We start from the raw sequence: 16,707 nt of genomic DNA on the forward strand, positions 1-16,707 counted from the left end.
ATTTTTACCCATTAAAAGGTTGTGCTGGGACAACCTAACTACCGGTACTTAGGGGTGCTCACAACGGACAATGAGTGGCCGGGCCCAGGGCGGGGAAGGGGGCAGAAAAGGAGGGTGGGGACAGTTTTTGGGCTGGTTCTTCTTTGGTTTTTCGGGGAAGGACGTTTGTGTGCTGGGTCGCAGAGCTGCTGCGGTGGAGAGAAGGGAACTTTACCATCACCCAGACAGAGCGGCTGCTTCTTCTCCTTCTCCCCTCTTTGTTGGTGGCCTTGCACCCCCTGTCCTGCCGGGACGTGTAGCAGTGCCAGCCACCGCCGCAGAGCTGCTGATACACCTCATCCACCAGCCCAGGATCTCAGCTCATCCCTGCTGTTCCAGTCGACTGTTCCTCGGAGCCCTGCAAGAGCACCGGGACTGACTGCCCGAGGGGTTTGTGAAAACAAAGCCTCTCCTCCATCCCATCTCAGCCGAGAAGGCTGTCCCGGGGTCCCTGTTTCTGTCTTCTTGTTATTGCTGTAGTTATTGTTTGTTTGTTTGCCTGGTTATACTAGTAAAGAACTGTTATTCCTATCCCCAGATCTCTGCCTGAAAGCCCCCTTGATTTCAAATTTATAATAATTTGGAGAGAGAGGGTCTACATTCTTTCATCCCAAGGGAGGCTTCTGCTCTCCCTAGCGGACACCTGTCTTCTAGAACCAAGACAGATTTTGGCGCCCAACGTGGGGCACTGAGAAGAAAAGGGCAATAAAGGAATAACAGTTCTTAAATAACCTAACTTTTGTGTGCTGGATTTAGAAATCTTGTTAGGTAGAACCATGCTGTTGAGCTTACCCAGGTTCGCGGGGCATGTGGTCACATGTATATTTCTCCCATTTTCTGTACCTTGCCTAAATATGGGTCCTATAACTAAGGCTACTGTGGCTATTATCCAGCTTGTTTTGTGGATTGATAAGGTGAGGAATTCATGGATGTTTAACGTCCTCTGGACGGTGGGCTCATGGATTCAGAGCTGTCACACACTAACTGGATGGTTTTTGGGTTACTTTAATAATGGTACCTACTGGGAGAAAAAGACAGTTGGGGAAATTTTCTCCCAACCTTTCACCCAGTTCCTTGGGCCTACACAGCCAGTTTTCGAAGGGTTAAAATCTTCTCTGAATGCTAATGACATCGTACAGTGGCTGGTGTTGCTGATAGGCCTGTTCTACTTAGCCTTCAGAGACAAAGGGAAAGAGACAGGGGGTAATGTCCCAGAGCCTGGCACAGCCCCAGAGACAGAGAGTGCTGCCCCAGAGCCTGGCACAGCCCCAGAGACAGGGGGTAATGTCCCAGAGCCTAGCACAGCCCCAGAGACAGCGAGTGCTGCCCCAGAGCCTGGCACAGCCCCAGAGACAGGGGGTGCTGCACCAGAGCCTGCCCCTACCCCACAGCCCACCTCAGAAATGAACCATCCAGAGTGGGTGGGGGTTCTGGTCAAGGAGATACGTGAGATGCTAAAGGGATGCATTTCCTCAGCTGCTGGGAAACCCTCCCCCTGCCTCGAAGAGAGAGAGTCTGATAGTGCTGCAGTGGAACCCACAGATGTTACAACCGTCCAGGTTCCAGCTGAACCACAAGAGCAGTCACAGCCAGCAGCTGTTGCTCCTGTGGAAACGAGGAAGTCTAAGATGAAATCACAGCACCCTGTTGATAAGGATAAGAAAGGAGGGTCCTCACAACCCACGGGGGAACCAGAAGTTGAAATCATCACTGAGTCTCTGACATATGACAGTCTCCGTAAGTTACAAAAAGACATTGTGAGGCGGGGGCTTGAGCCTTATACAACCTGGTTACTTCGGGTCTGGGACCTTATGGGTACAGGCGTGCAGCTGGATGGTGGTGAGGCAAGGAATGTGGGACCCTTGACGCAGGACTCAGGTGTGAATCAGATATTCGTCAGGGAGCAAGGGCCCCTTTCCCTCTGGGAGCGGCTTTTGATGAGTGTAAGAGAGAGGTTTGTCCACAGAGAGAGAATGGAAGAGCACTATCGTAGAAGAGAATGGAAAACCATTGAGGAAGAGATCCAACAGCTGAGAGAAGTGGCAATATTAGAGGTCCTTTTTGGGAGGGGTGGACAGCATGATAATGACCCCGACAAAGTCAGGTGCACTGGGCAGATGTTGTGGAGTCTGGCAAATCTAGGGCCACGTGACTACACCACCTATATTGCAACGATTAATGCCGATAACAGCCGAGAGACGGTGAGTTCTGTCTCCACCAGGCTTAGACATTTCGCCAGTATGGTCCATGGCCCACATCAGGCTAAGATTTCTGCTGTGATTAAGGAACTCAAAGAAGAGATGAGGGAAATGAGGGAAGAGATGAGAAAGAACAGTTCCCATATAGCACCAGTGCGAGTCACAAGCCCAAAACTCCAAGCCCCATGTCCCCCAGCTAGAGAGAGAGGGTACACCTCACGAACTGAGCTGTGGCTCTTTCTACGTGACCATGGGGAAGACATGGGAAAGTGGGATGGGAAACCCACTTCTGCCCTGGCAGCACAAGTGCGTCAACTCAGGCAGAGAACCAGTAACCAGAAAGGTTCCACTAAAGTGAAAGTAGCCTCAACCTCCCGTGACCAAACTGGCAGATATTACAGAAAAGAAGATGATCCCCTTGAAAGAACCTCTAGCATGTATGCCCAAAAAAGAGAAGATGACCAGTGCTAGAGAGGCCCTGCCTCTAGCCAGGAAGAAGCACGGGAAAACCGGGTCTTTTGGACGGTGTAGATCCGATGGCCTGGCACATCAGAGCCACAAAAATATGAAGCTTTAGTTGATACTGGTGCACAGTGTACCCTAATGCCATCAGGACATGTGGAGGCAGAACCTGTTTCCATTGCTAGAGTGACGGGGAGATCGCAGCAATTGACTCTGTTGGAAGCTGAGGTGAGCCTGACTGGGAAGGAGTGGCAGAAACATCCCATTGTGACTGGCCCAGAGGCCCTGTGTATTCTGGGCATAGACTTCCTTAGAAATGGCTATTACAAAGACCCAAAGAGACTCAGGTGGGCTTTTGGAATAGCTGCTGTGGAGGCAGAAGACATTAAGCAATTGAACACCTTGCCTGGACTATCAGAGAACCCATCTGCAGTAAGACTCCTGAAGGTGGAAGAACAGCGGGTACCAATTACCACCTCGACAGTGCACCGCCGGCAGTATAAGACAAATCAAAATGCTGTGATCCCCATCCACAAGATGATCAGAGAGCTGGAGAGCCAAAGAGTGGTCAACAAAACCCACTCACCCTTCAACAGCCCCATCTGGCCTGTGCACAAGTCTGACAGAGAATAGAGATTAACTGTGGACTATCGTGCATTGAATGAAGTGACTCCACCGCTGAGCGCTGCCGTGCCGGACATGCTGGAGCTCCAGTACGAGCTGGAGTCCAAAGCAGCGAAGTGGTACGCCACAATTGATATTGCTAATGCATTTTTCTCCATTCCTCTGGCAGCAGAATGCAGGCCTCAGTTTGCCTTCACCTGGAGGGGAGTGCAGTACACCTGGAACCGACTGCCCCAGGGGTGGAAGCACAGCCCCACCATCTGCCATAGACTGATCCAGTCTGCCCTGGAAAAAGGTGAGGCTCCAGAACATCTGCAGTACATTGATGACATCATTGTGTGAGGGAACACAGCAGTGGAAGTATTTGAGAAAGGAGAAAAGATTATCCAGATTCTGCTACAAGCCGGCTTTGCCATCAAGAAGAACAAAGTCAAAGGACCTGCTCGAGAGATCCAGTTCCTGGGAGTAAAGTGGTAAGACGGACAGCGTCAGATTCCCACTGAGGTCATCAATAAGATCACAGCAATGTCTCCGCCCACTAGCAAGAAGGAAACGCAAGCTTTCCTAGGTGCCATAGGTTTTTGGAGGATGCACATTCCTGAGTACAGCCAGATTGTGAGCCCTCTTTACCTGGTCACCCGCAAAAAGAACACTTTCCAGTGGGGCCCTGAACAACAACAAGCCTTTACTCAGATCAAACAGGAGATCGCTTATGCAGTAGCCCTTGGCCCAGTCAGAACAGAACCAGATGTGAAGAACTTGCTCTACTCTGCAGCCGGGAGCCACGGCCTGTCCTGGAGCCTTTGGCAGAAAGTGCCTGAGGAGACTCGAGGCCGACCACTGGGATTCTGGAGCCAAAGTTACAGAGGGTCCGACGCCAACTACACTCCCACAGAGAAGGAAATTTTAGCCGCCTATGAAGGAGTTCAAGCCGCCTCAGAAGTGATTGGCACAGAAGCACAACTCCTCCTGGCACCCTGACTGCCAGTGCTGGGGTGGATGTTTAAAGGAAAGGTTCCTGCTACCCACCACGCCACTGACGCTACATGGAGCAAGTGGATCACCCTCATCACGCAGCACGCCCGTATTGGAAACCCAAATCGCCCTGGGATTTTGGAGATAATCACAAACTGACCAGAAGGTGAAAACTTTGGTCTCACTGATGAAGAGGAGCAGGAACAAGTAACACAGGCTGAAGAAGCTCCACCGTACAACCAACTGCCAGCAGAAGAAACACGCTACGCTCTGTTTACTGATGGTTCCTGTCGCGTCGTAGGGATAAACCGGAAGTGGAAAGCAGCCGTATGGAGCCCCACACGACAGGTCGCAGAGGCCACTGAAGGAGAAGGTGGATCAAGCCAACTTGCTGAACTCAAAGCTGTTCAACTAGCCCTGAACATTGCTGAAAGAGAGAAGTGGCCAAAGCTCTACCTCTACACGGATTCATGGATGGTAGCCAATGCTCTGTGGGGATGGCTGGAAAGATGGAAAAAGGCCAAGTGGCAACGCAGAGGAAAGCCAATCTGAGCTGCTGATGAGTAGAAAGACATCGCCACCAGGGTAGAGAAACTGTCTGTGAGGGTCCGTCATGTAGATGCCCATGTCCCCAAGAGTAGGGCTAATGAAGAGCACCAAAACAATGAGCAGGTAGATCAGGCTGCAAAGATAGAGGTGTCAAAGATAGACTTAGATTGGCAACACAAGGGAGAGTTGTTCCTAGCTTGATGGGCCCATGATGCCTCAGGTCATCAGGGGAGAGATGCCACCTATAAGTGGGCACGAGACCGAGAGGTGGATCTAACCACGGACAGTATTTCCCAAGTTATCCATGACTGTGAGACGTGTGCCACGATCAAGCAGGCCAAGCGGTTGAAGCCGCTATGGTATGGTGGGCGTTGGTCCAAATATAGGTATGGAGAAGCCTGGCAGATTGACTACATCACACTGCCCCAAACCCGCCAAAGCAAGCGCTACGTGCTCACGATGGTAGAAGCCACCACTGGATGGTTAGAAACCTACCCTGTGCCTCATGCCACTGCCCGGAACACCATCCTGAGACTTGAAAAGCAGGTCCTTTGGAGGCATGGTACCCCTGAGATTGAGTCAGACAATGGGACTCATTTCAAGAACAGCCTTATAAATAGCTGGGCTAGGGAACATGGCATTGAGTGGGTGTACCATATCCCCTACCATGCACCTGCTGCTAGAAACGTTGAACGGTGCAATGGCTTGCTTAAAACCAGCTTGAAGGCACTGGGTGGGGGAACTTTCAAGAACTGGGAAATTAATTTAGCAAAAGCCACATAGTTGGTGAACACCCGAAGTTCCACTAACAGAGCAAACCCTGCCCAATCTGAGCCCTTTAGAGCGAAAGATGGAGATAAGGTTCCAGTGGTACATATGAGAGGTATGCTGGGAAAAACTGTTTGGGTTAATTCTGCCTCCAGCAAAGACAGTCCAATCCGTGGAGTTGTCTTTGCTCAAGGACCGGGTTGCACTTGGTGGGTGATGCAAAAAGATGGAGAGACCCGGTGCATACCCCAAGGGGACCTGGTTTTAGGGTGAACTACCCATGACACTGTGCTTGTATCTGTATCTGCATGTACATATGTATATAGTTAAAGTAGTATGTGTTCGTGTATAATTTAAAGGTTTAATATTTGATGTAACATTTTGGTATGGGAAAAAATTCGGGGTGGATAGTGTTGAGAGTTAGGTGTCCTTTTTTTTTTGTTTTGTCCTTCTGGCCTGCCCGGGGAATTTTTACCCATTATGTGCTGGGACAACCTAACTACCGGTACTTAGGGGTGCTCACAACGGACAATGAGTGGCCGGGCCCAGGGCGGGGAAGGGGGCAGAAAAGGAGGGTGGGGACAGTTTTTGGGCTGGTTCTTCTTTGGTTTTTCGGGGAAGGACGTTTGTGTGCTGGGTCGCAGAGCTGCTGCGGTGGAGAGAAGGGAACTTTACCATCACCCAGACGGAGCGGCTGCTTCTTCTCCTTCTCCCCTCTTTGTTGGTGGCCTTGCACCCCCTGTCCTGCCGGGACGTGTAGCAGTGCCAGCCACCGCCGCAGAGCTGCTGATACACCTCATCCACCAGCCCAGGATCTCAGCTCATCCCTGCTGTTCCAGCCGACTGTTCCTCGGAGCCCTGCAAGAGCACTGGGACTGACTGCCCGAGGAGTTTGTGAAAACAAAGCCTCTCCTCCATCCCATCTCAGCCGAGAAGGCTGTCCCGGGGTCCCTGTTTCTGTCTTCTTGTTATTGCTGTAGTTATTGTTTGTTTGTTTGCCTGGTTATACTAGTAAAGAACTGTTATTCCTATCCCCAGATCTCTGCCTGAAAGCCCCCTTGATTTCAAATTTATAATAATTTGGAGAGAGAGAGTCTACATTCTTTCATCCCAAGGGAGGCTCCTGCTCTCCCTAGCGGACACCTGTCTTCTAGAACCAAGACACTGACCCATCTTGGTTTTGAGCTGAACATGTTTTATACGCTATCATTATACAACTTACATATTAATTATTAAACTTACATTGTTCTATTGTATGCATTGTTTTTACCCAAGCATGGATTTCTCTTGATCCGCCCCAGCCCCCTAACATTGTTCCTCATGTTCTTTAAACAATAATTATATCTAATTACATCTAACAATTCTATCATTTATCATATATTGATTCCACAGGTGCAGTTTCACATGATCTTTAGCAAGCACAAGGCCTAACATTTCCCAGGGCCTACTTTTCCTGGGCTTGCCAAGCCTAACTTTCTTTCTGAGTTCCCGAATTTCTTAAGATTTTAAAATGTTTTACTATCACCCCCAGAGTGACACAAAGAGGCCTGCCTGAACAGTCAGAAAGCTACATCTATTTTTAATTTTAACTTTTATAAATTTTTCCAGAGCCTGCTGGCTGTGTTCAAGGTTTTCTCCCTATTTCCTCCCTAGTGCACATTCTCCAGAAACTCTGCTTTTACATCCTTTTGCATTGATTAAAGTTACCTGCAATGACGAGTCGATCCAAATCATGGGAAAACTTGAACTTCGATCTCTACCCAGGCAAAATATCTGCCTCCCACATCTGAAGCCATGAGCTGCCAAGTACTGTCCCCACTGTCATACCCTGTCCCCTGGAGGTGTGCTGATGCCATTTCAAAGGGGTTGCCAATGAAAACAAGTTTGAATATTTTGGTAGTTTCCACATTGGCATTCAAATCCTTGACTAGAAAAATCACAAGTCAAGATTTCTAGGATTCTTCCATACCAAAGCTATCATTCTCCCCCGTGATTTTAGAGTGCCCGAACAGTCGGACAAGGTTTTAGTTTTAGACACTACAAAGTCCCTGCTGTTCGGCGATCCCATTCCATCAGCATATAGTCCTGATGATTCCTTTAGGCAGGAGCAGCAAAGGCAAGAATGAGCCAAACAAGCTGTTCCTGTGTTCTCATGTCCGGCACAGCAGTAACTGGGAGTTCAAGAATGGATTCAGGAGACAATGGCTGCACAGGGAGCCACCAAGACTTTGGGATGCTGAAATGGACCAGCCTGGTGCCTGTGCCCGGGCTGCATCGGGCTGAGCTCCAACTGGACAATCTAACAATGGTTGAATGGACACACCATGGGCCACTGGAGACTCCTACTCCTAGTTCTGTGAGCTACACTATTCACCTGTCATTCACCAGATGATTTTTTCATCTTTGCTTGAAATCCAGGAGAAGAAAAGGTCAACATGGAAAAGTGTTCTCCCAATTCTAGTGACACCTGTGCCTGCACACCACCTGTGCCCATGGCAGGGTGGCTGGAGACTGGATGATGTTGATGATACTTTGCAACACCAAGTGCTCAGGGATTCTGGGATTGCCCAAGTGGAGAGCAAAACTGAGCCGTGTAAGTACCTGCTTTTTTTCAGCGCATGATGCTTCTTCCTTTGTTCCAAGCAAGTCCAGGATTTGGTTTCATGTGTCTTTAAGGTGTCTGGACAGAAGAGAGGGAGGGCAGCTGCAGCACAGGGCTCCTGCCCCGTCAGACTCTCTCTCTCTCTCTCTCTTTCTCAGGATGGCGCCAATGCCGCTGCCTTGGGACACCTGAGTGTGGAAGGCGAGCTCGCCCTCAAGCACGGCCATCCAAGTCAGTCACGGGCACAGGCTGCAGCTGAAGCTGGCAAGCGTTGCTGTGAGGCTGCAAGTGAAGAGAAAGCCATTGTGGCCAACTCTGCTGAAGCCTTTTGCCAAAGCAAAGGCAATTGTGCCCACAGCCTCCCCCTGTTTGGCACCCGGCTGCTGCGGACGCCTCAGTGCGCAGGTGCCGACGTTGGGGCTGCTGCTGTTCCTGGGCACACTCTGCTGCTGTTTCTGTGGGCTCCAGAGCCGCTTGGGCAGCAGCCACTGGGCAGCCCTGCTGGAGGAGACATCGCCACCCTCCCCATGGTGGCAGCAGCTCTGTGGGCCCCGAGCTCTGTGTCAGGGGGGCCTCGGTCACAGCAGCGTGGCCTGGGCAGCCGCGAGGGCCCGGGCTGGCCGCCAGCCCTGCCTCTGCCCACTGCCCCTTCCTGGAGGCACCCAGTGGCCGTGGCCTGGCAGCACCCCCTGCCCTCCATGTCCCCAGCCAGTCCAGCCTGGGCACCTCGGGCTGTCCCCACCCTCCCGCTGGGGTGATGTCCCAGCCTCCAGGCCTTCTGCTGCAGGCCGGGGGGACATTTTGGGGAAGCACCGGAGCAGCCGGGTGTCAGGGACCAGGCGGCTGCCCAGGGGCTGCTTATGGCCTCTGACACCCAATTCCTCAGTGCTTCCCACCACCCCGGCTCCTCCAGGGCCTTCTGTCCCCTTGGAACCTCCTGCCACCCACTCCCTCACACATCCCCCTCGTGCCTTCCCACTGCCTTGTCCCGTCTGGGCCTCCACAGCCCCTCATCCCTTCACGGCCTCCCAGCACCCCGTGTCCTCAGGGGCTCCCCCAGCCTGGCCCGGCAGCAGCGCCGCAGCCCCACAGGAGCTCCAGCAGCTCCTCAGCCATCACGGCAGCAACACACGGGCAGCAGGACACAGATGGCGCTTCCTGCCTGCCACAGGGCTTGTGGCTTCAGCACAACCACCAAACGCCAAGGGGCTTCTGGCCATTTCCCCTGCACCACTGCACGCCCCGGCAGGTTGCTGAACACAAGAACCCTTTTCCCTCTCTTCCCCTATGCCCCACACAACCTGGGCAGCAAAAGAAAGGTCTTGGGACTCTTGTGGTTTATAACATATCCTATATTATTTACATACTAGATGGAAACGAAACGAAGAAAAGAATAATCTCTATGAAAAAAAAAATAACAGATGGCCCATGTGGCCCCAGAAGATAGAGCCTCTCAGCCCTAACATATCCTATATTATTTACATACTAAAAAGAAAAAAATAGAAGAAAACAATCCTTATGAAATAAAAACTCCCGGCTGGCCCAGGTGGCCCCAGCAAACAGAACGTCCCATATCAGCCTTGAGCACATCTCCAGCAGCGCAGCCAGCCCAGGCCCGACAGACGAGGCCGTGTCCTCCATGCCCTGAGGAATTGATCGTGCACCCTCTGGAGGATGGAATATCGGGCACTCTGGATGGCCCGGAGGACATACAGCGTCTCAAGTGCCAGGTCTGACACGGCACCGCTTCTGTCCTCCGTCAGGCGTTCGAGGGCTGCAAGAGAGACGAACAGAGCCACGGTCACACCCCAGAGCTGTGGGGGCCCAGCGAGAGCCCCCTGCCAGGGCCATGCCAGCCGGCTCTTGCCTTGGCCAGGAGGGAGCAGGGACCAAGGGGGTCAGCCCAAAGCTGCTGGCCACAAATGCCCCACGTGGCCCTGAAATCTCACTGTGCTATGCCCACGCCGCCCCTCATCGGGACAGGGAGCAGAGTCCTCCACAGCCTGGCCAGGGCTTGCAGCTGCCCCCGACAGCCACTGCTGTCAGCCCGCTGCCCTGGCTCACCTCTGCACAACACCTGGAGCTCTGCGTGCTGCCCCCTCAGCTGCTCCCCGGCCATCCCTGAGAACACAGAGCTGTCAGGGTCCCAGCAGCACAGCTCCCTGCCAGCGGCGCTGCCAGCCCTGTGGCCACACGGCCTCCTGCCCCGGCAGGGCTCAGCCCGGGCCCTTGCCGCATCCTGACCCAGCCCAAGGGCACGGCTGCCAGAGGCCGGCAGCAGCAGCCCCGAGGACAGCCGGGGCTCCAGGGCGCCGGGCCCGGGTGCCGCTGCCGGGGCAGCAGCCGGGGCTGGGGCCGAGCTGCGGCGGGGCGGGGAGGGAGCCCGGGCTCGAGACTCACCGATGACCCTGATGGCCGCCGCTCGCAGGGTCTCCTGTGGGTCCTGCAGGTACTGCAGGGCCCGACGCAGGTGCTCGGCCAAGGGGATCCTGTGGTCTGCCAGCTGGAGAGAGCGGCAGGAGGGAAGGGTTGGCGCGGGCTCTGCCCTTCGGCCGGGCGCTGCTGCCTGCGGCCAGCCCCGGCCTCCCGTGCCCGGCCAACCCTGAGGCCCGGCCAGCAGCCGCTGGCGCCGGGCTCTGGAGGGGGCAGAGGGCCGGCTGCTGCCCGGGGAGCCGCGGTGCTGGCCCGGCCCGCAGCCCCGCTGGGCCGGGGCTCCATCGGCACCCGGCTCGGGGCCACAGGGGGCTGGAGAAGAAGCCGTGCGGCCCCCGGCTGCAGCAGTGGGCAGGGGCACAGCTGTTAGCCCCACACACTGAGCACCGGGGCCAGGGGGCTTCTGTAGCTTGAGGCTGGGACTTCCAGGCTGTCCTTACCACGAGCCTGGCAAACTTCCACAGCTTCTCCTTCCTCACAGCTTTCTCCAGGTCTGGCCTCTTCAGGAAGCCAGCCGCGCGAAGGAGCGTTGTCCGAGAGGCCTGGGGAGCAGCAGAGAGCCGCAAATGGCCCCACAAGCCAGGGCACAGGAGTGTCCCAGTGCCAAGGGCTGGAGGAGGCTGCAGCCTGCAAGCCTGCGTCAGGGCAGGAGGCAGCTGAGCCCCCTGCCAAGGCGCAGCAGCAACCCAGGAATCTTCACCTCTGCCACATGCCGATTCTCATCTTGGCAGTGGAAAAAGAGTGGGAGCAGGCTCTGGTACACTCGTTCCTTCAGGGGCTTTCTTCCTTCTTCTTCTGCTGAAGACATCACTCTTCGAAGGAGAGACATGGAGAGCAGCTGCACCTGGCTATGGGGCTGTATGAAAGGAAGGAAGGAAAAATGACCTTATCATTGGCTTCTTATGGCCCACATCGGCACAGGTCTGCAAATGCACAGGGCACAAAGTGTCCGGGCAGCAGGCAGTGGCTGTGGCTGGGGCACAGAGCCTTACATTGTCCAGGAGTTTCAGGAGCGGCTCAGCCAGCTGCAGGGCCCTGCGCCAGGATATTGGGATGTCTTCTTTCAGGAAAATATGGCTCAGAAGAGCAGTGCTCATCCTGGCCACGTCACTGTCCAAGTCCCACAGGAGGTGCACTAGTCTTCCTGTCAGGCTCTGAATTCTTTCGGCCTGTGCAGAACACAAGTGTGTGAAAGCCCGGGCAGCTGCCGCAGGGCCCAGAGGCCAAAGGGCTGTCCCAAAGCACTCGGGCAGCTGAAGCAGGAGGCAGGAGAGCTGGGAGGAGCTGCCTCAGCGCCCAAGGCAAAGGCCAGCCAAGGCCAAGTGACAGCATTGCCCAGCCTCATGCTGCCCACACGGCCTCAGCTGCTGCCCCCTTCTCACCATGGAGGGACGGTCCTTTAGCAGGAGGAGAGCCCTGAGAACCTGGTGATGCATCTCTGTGGAATTGTACCACAGGTACTTATACAAGATGTCCATTAGGCTGTCACCACAGTCACTCAAGTCCAGGCAATCTAGGAGCTGAAAGGCACAGGGCAGTGAGAGGGGAGCTGGCCAGCAGGAGCCTGGAAGTGCGCAGGGCTGGGCCCAGGCAGCAGCACAGGGCGCGGGTGACGTCCCAGGCAGCTGTGGCTGTGCCAGGGGACAGGGCTGGCAGGGAGCTGAGCGAGGTAGTGCTGGCCATCAGACTCACCTCCACAAGGAATGCCATGGCAGAGACATCCCAGAGTGGCAACGGTTTGCTGAGCACCTCAAGCAGGTAGCTTAAGATGCTTTTACACAAGTGGGCAGATGCACGGCGCATTACCCTGGAAGGCGGAAAATGGCAGAAAGAGTCTCAGCAAGGGTGCGAGAAACCTCTCCCAGGACTGATGGACACAGTTGTCCTATTGCCCCAGCACCCTGTGAGGCGATTTGGGCCCTTGAGATGTGGCTGCTCCTGGACAGGTTCCTCTCGCAGCCTTTTGCAGTCTCCTTGGCCATCCCTCGCTGACGAGGCCCTCAGGCCCATGGCCACGGGGACTGTGGGGGGGCATCCCGGGCAGGGGGCACAAATGTCAGAGGCAGTGGGGAGAAGGGGGGCTCACCTGGCCAGCAGACCCACGGCATAGTGGTGGGTGTCAGCACAGAGCAGCGTGTCCCAGCCACGCTTGCGTTCCATTGCCACCACCACATGCTCCAAGTGGAGACTGCAGAGCAGGGCCTTCAGGGTCTGCACTGCAAACCTGTGTGCACAGCAAAGCCCAGGTGACGCTGGGAGCGCTGGCTCCGAGGCTGGGGAAGTGGCAGGGACAGGAGGAGTGGCATGGAGCACCTGTTGGGGCTGGTGGAGAGGCCGTGTTGCTCCTGGCATTCCTTCCAGAAGGTATGGACGTCCTCTGTCATATACAAAGTACTGAAGTATGTTTGGAAGAGGAGATGCACAAAGAGGCGGGGGAAATAGACTGTGAGGATCTGTGGGCAACAGGGCCCCTGGAGGATCTTCCACATCACCAGAGTTGCCTGCAGAGGACAAAGCAGCCCGAGACAGCGCTCAGTGCCGGGGCGTCCGTGTGGCAGGGCCTGAGCATGGCAGGGAGAAGCCGGGGGAGACACGGGGAGCAGCGGGCCTGGTGGCCCTGAAGCTGCCCCTAGGCCAGGTTTGTGGCCAGTGCCTGAAGCAGGGAGATGCAGTGGGGGAAGGAGGCAACAGAGCTGCTGGAGAGGCGGCCGGCCTTGCGGTGAGCAAAGGCCAGCTCCAGAAACTCACAGTCAGGGAAAAGACAGCCGTCTTGTCCCCATCAGAGGTGCCCAGGTTTTTCTGCGGCCAGCTCCCCACCACATTGATGAGGAGCGGTGTCACTTCCTCTGAAATCCAGGGCGAGAGCAAGATGGTCGTCCACATGGCCATAGCAGCTCTGCGGGGTCAGACACAGCACCGTGGGCTGGGCAGCAGCGGGGAGCTGAGCTGGCCGCCAGCTCTGCCTGTGCCCACTGGCCCTGAGCGGCAGCAGCAGCCAGGCAGCCCAGCCCTGTGGGGACAGGCCCCTGAGGGGCAGGCTGGCAGCACGGCAGCGGGCTCGGGGGCCAACTTTGTAGCAGGGCTGGCAAAGGGAGCAGCCAGAGGGCCCTGCAAGTCTGTGTTGCTCACAGCCCTGGGCCAGGCTGTACAGGATGATGGGCTGGGGAACCATGAGGCCTCGGGGCAGCTGGGCCCCATACCTGTCACACGTTGGGGCCACCCGCAGGAGAGTGATGGCCACATCATCGGGCTCTGCCTCGGCCACTTGCATCAGGGCCCAGTCCATCCTGTGCTCAGCAGCCTCATTGGCCATGAGCCACTGGTGGATGTACCTCACCACGGCAGGCACCTGGAGAAGGCACAGGGAAACTTGGAATGCTAGCAGAGGGAGTCAGCAATGTGCCCAGCTTCTTCCCCAGACAAGTGCTTCTCTTCCAGCCCACTGCCATGGCCTCAAAAGCTTCAAGTGAGCAGCAGGCGTGGCTTGGGAAAGCCAAGCAATTGCTGGAGGATCAAAGGCTGGCCACAGGCTGCTTACTTGCTCTGGATTGAAAAGAGCCGTCTCTACAAGCAGATCCAGCTGGGCAGCGCTGCTCTGTTCTACCAAGACCTCTGAGGATGCTTTGACCTCAGTGTCCATAGGTCTGGTGTCTTCCTTGCCAATTCTCTTGATGTATTGGTAAAGAAACTGTAGGAGAAGGGCAGGAAGGCAGGGAAGTTGCATGGAGTGCTCCAAGTGCGGTGCTGGGCTGAGCAGTGCCAGCAGGCCCAGCGCAGGTGGGGATGGCTGCAGGTACCTGCGCTGCTCTGCGGAAGCGGCCACGGGCGGTGTCCTGCTCTTGTGTGCCGTCCATGGCTGCATCTGGCAAAGAGCAGCCAGAGCTGAGGGGCTGCGGGAGAGGCCGGAGAGCACAGCCCAGCCCTGCATTCCCCAGGCAGGGACAGTCCCGGGATGCCCCAGGGAATGCAGCACGGCCACTGCTGCGGGGGCAGCCCCAGCCCGTTTTTTGTGCTGTCCATGGGTGTGTCTCCACAGGACAGTGTGGGATGGGATGAGATGGGATGCAATGGGATGGGATGGGGCCAAGATGGCCGCAGGCACCAGCCCTGTGGCCCAGCTCTGCCACTCACCCTCCTCCAGCGGCTGCAACTGCTGCACCTCTTCGGTCTCTGGTGCTGGGGCAGCTCCAGGGCCTTCTTCCTCTTCTTCCTCTTCCTCCTCCACCCAGGCCAGCTTGGGCACTCTTGGGGGTCGCTGCTCCGTGTCTTCTTCCAGACTCTCCAATCCTTTCCATAGGAACAGCACCAGAGGATGGCATGGCATGGAATGGGATGGGGCCAAGCTGGCAACAGGCACTAGCCCTAAGGCCGAGCTCTGCAACTCACCCTCCTGTGGTGCCTGGAAGTCCTGCACCTCTTCAGACTCCTGTGCCAGGACAGCTCCAGAGCCTTCTTCTTCCTCCTCCTCAAGCCAGGCCAACTTGGGCACTCTTGGGGGTCGCTGCTCCATGGCAGTGACTGGATTTATGGCTGCTTGCAGGAGAGATGGCTCGGAAAAGCTCGGAGTCAGCAAGTCCTGCAGTCGTGCCTGGAAGGCACCTGCAAGACTCAAGTCCTGGCAAGATTGCAAGACAGCGAGTCCTGCACTTGGGTCTTGAGGGCTCCTGCCACAAGGACAGGAGGCTCCTCGACAGGGATTGTGGTCTGGTCTCAAGGGCAGAGACTGCAGGGATGGGCGACACGTCGGAAAAGCTCCGGGTCACCAAGTCCCACGGTCTGCCCTCAAGAGAACCTTAAGAAGGAAGGCTCAGCAAGGCCACAGGTCAGCAAGACCTGTGGTCTGGCCTCGAGGTCACCTGTAGGAACAGTGCTTCAGAAAAGCTCCAGGTCCGACACAAAGGAGTGCGCTGTGCGGGGGCTCCTCACAGCACCGCTCTGGCGCGTCCTGACCCGTCGCGTGCACCGAGCACTGTGGCGTGGCCCTGTCACCGCCAGCTCCTATGTCAGCACGTGTCACAAAGGGCCCTTTGACATCTGCTCCCGTTGCCACCATCCCACGGTGACCGTGCTGCAGCGTGTCACAAAGGGCCCTTGCACACCCTGCCCTCCGCCCTGGGGCCGCCCCCATCCCCCCCCCAAGTGGCCCAGCTTGGAAGGAATCCCTTGCCCAAAGTGTCTAAGACAGCCTGACGGGATCTTTAGGAACAGCTTGTTAGAAATGAAATGGAGTCAAATTTATCAATAGGAATTTTATTGAAAACTTTGTAAAATTTACTCATGGAAATGTCTCGGTGTTGAGAGACAGGTGTCTGCTAGGGAGGGCAGGAGCCTTCCTTGGAATGAAAAATGTAGACCCCCCCCTCCGAATTATGATAATCCTGAAATCAAGGGGCTCTCAGGCAGAGATCTGGGGATAGGAATGACAGTTCTTTACTAATATTTATAACCAGGCAAACAAACAACAATAACTACAGCGTTAGCAAGAAAACAGAACCAGGGACCCCGTGACAGCTTTCTGGGCTGAGACGGGAAAGGATGGAGGAGAGGCTTTGTTTCACAAACCCCCTCGGGTTGGCAGTCAGTGCTGGTGCTCCTGCAGGGCTCTGAGGAACACTCAGCTGGAACAGCAGGGATGAGCTGAGATCCCGGGCCAGTGGCTGAGGTGGATCAGCAGCTCCGTGGTGGTGGCTGGCACTGCCACACGTCCCGGCAGGACAGGGGGTGCGAGGCCACCAACGAAGAGGGAAGAAGGAGAAGAAGCAGCAGCTCCATCTGGGTGATGGCGAAATTCCCATCTCCCCACCACAACAGCTCTGTACCCAAAGTGTTCTTCTCCGAAGCTGAAGAAGACACCAAACTGTCCCCACCCTCCCCTTTTCCTGCCCCCTTCCCCCCCTGGGCCCAGCCAAACTCTTTATCTTTCCTCAAGCACACACCAGGTACCCGCAGTTAAGTTTTCCCTGCAAGTCATGAGTAAAAATTCCACAGGCAAGCCAGAACTAAATAGAAAATAAAGGACACGTAACCCCCAACACCTGTAAGTTGTATCTTGAGAGT

At 55.5% G+C, this 16,707-nt stretch overlaps 1 protein-coding gene across 4 annotated transcripts; it reads right to left on the reverse strand.

Moving 5' to 3' along the window:
• Positions 1-9,551: 9,551 nt before the first annotated feature.
• Positions 9,552-15,720, reverse strand: LOC147646208 (maestro heat-like repeat-containing protein family member 7). 4 transcript variants are annotated; one of them, XR_015281935.1, is made up of 16 exons: positions 15,037-15,667; positions 14,782-14,937; positions 14,448-14,512; positions 14,189-14,338; positions 13,851-13,999; positions 13,399-13,546; positions 12,964-13,151; positions 12,737-12,874; positions 12,343-12,457; positions 12,033-12,170; positions 11,643-11,819; positions 11,351-11,506; positions 11,091-11,192; positions 10,618-10,720; positions 10,085-10,338; positions 9,552-9,991 (listed from the first exon to the last, which is right to left on the reverse strand). XR_015281935.1 is itself a non-coding variant. In XM_086873792.1 (16 exons), exons 1-16 carry the CDS (start codon positions 15,158-15,160, stop codon positions 9,792-9,794), a joined length of 2,166 nt encoding a protein of 721 aa, XP_086729918.1. In that variant the 5' UTR covers positions 15,161-15,720; the 3' UTR covers positions 9,552-9,791. The 4 variants fall into 4 exon arrangements, 3 of the variants coding, with proteins under 3 accessions (XP_086729918.1, XP_086729920.1, XP_086729919.1); XM_086873792.1 differs by having other exon boundaries at positions 10,282-10,338; positions 15,037-15,720; XM_086873794.1 differs by having other exon boundaries at positions 10,295-10,338.
• Between the last annotated feature and the right edge of the window lie 987 nt (positions 15,721-16,707).

This window comes from Cyanistes caeruleus, unplaced genomic scaffold, assembly GCF_971803275.1.
Source record: "Cyanistes caeruleus unplaced genomic scaffold, bCyaCae1.hap1.1 HAP1_SCAFFOLD_110, whole genome shotgun sequence".
NCBI lineage: Eukaryota > Metazoa > Chordata > Aves > Passeriformes > Paridae > Cyanistes > Cyanistes caeruleus.

Excerpts from the sequence above, each read along its gene's own strand:
- LOC147646208 (XM_086873792.1), bottom strand. The coding sequence starts at position 15,160 with ATGGAGCAGCGACCCCCAAGAGTGCCCAAGTTGGCCTGGCTTGAGGAG. Across the intron at positions 10,339-10,617 it reads GGCGGCCATCAGGGTCATCG|GGATGGCCGGGGAGCAGCTG; the intron begins GTGAGTCTCGAG and ends CTGTGTTCTCAG. Across the intron at positions 9,992-10,281 it reads GCTCCAGGTGTTGTGCAGAG|CCCTCGAACGCCTGACGGAG; the intron begins GTGAGCCAGGGC and ends TCTCTCTTGCAG.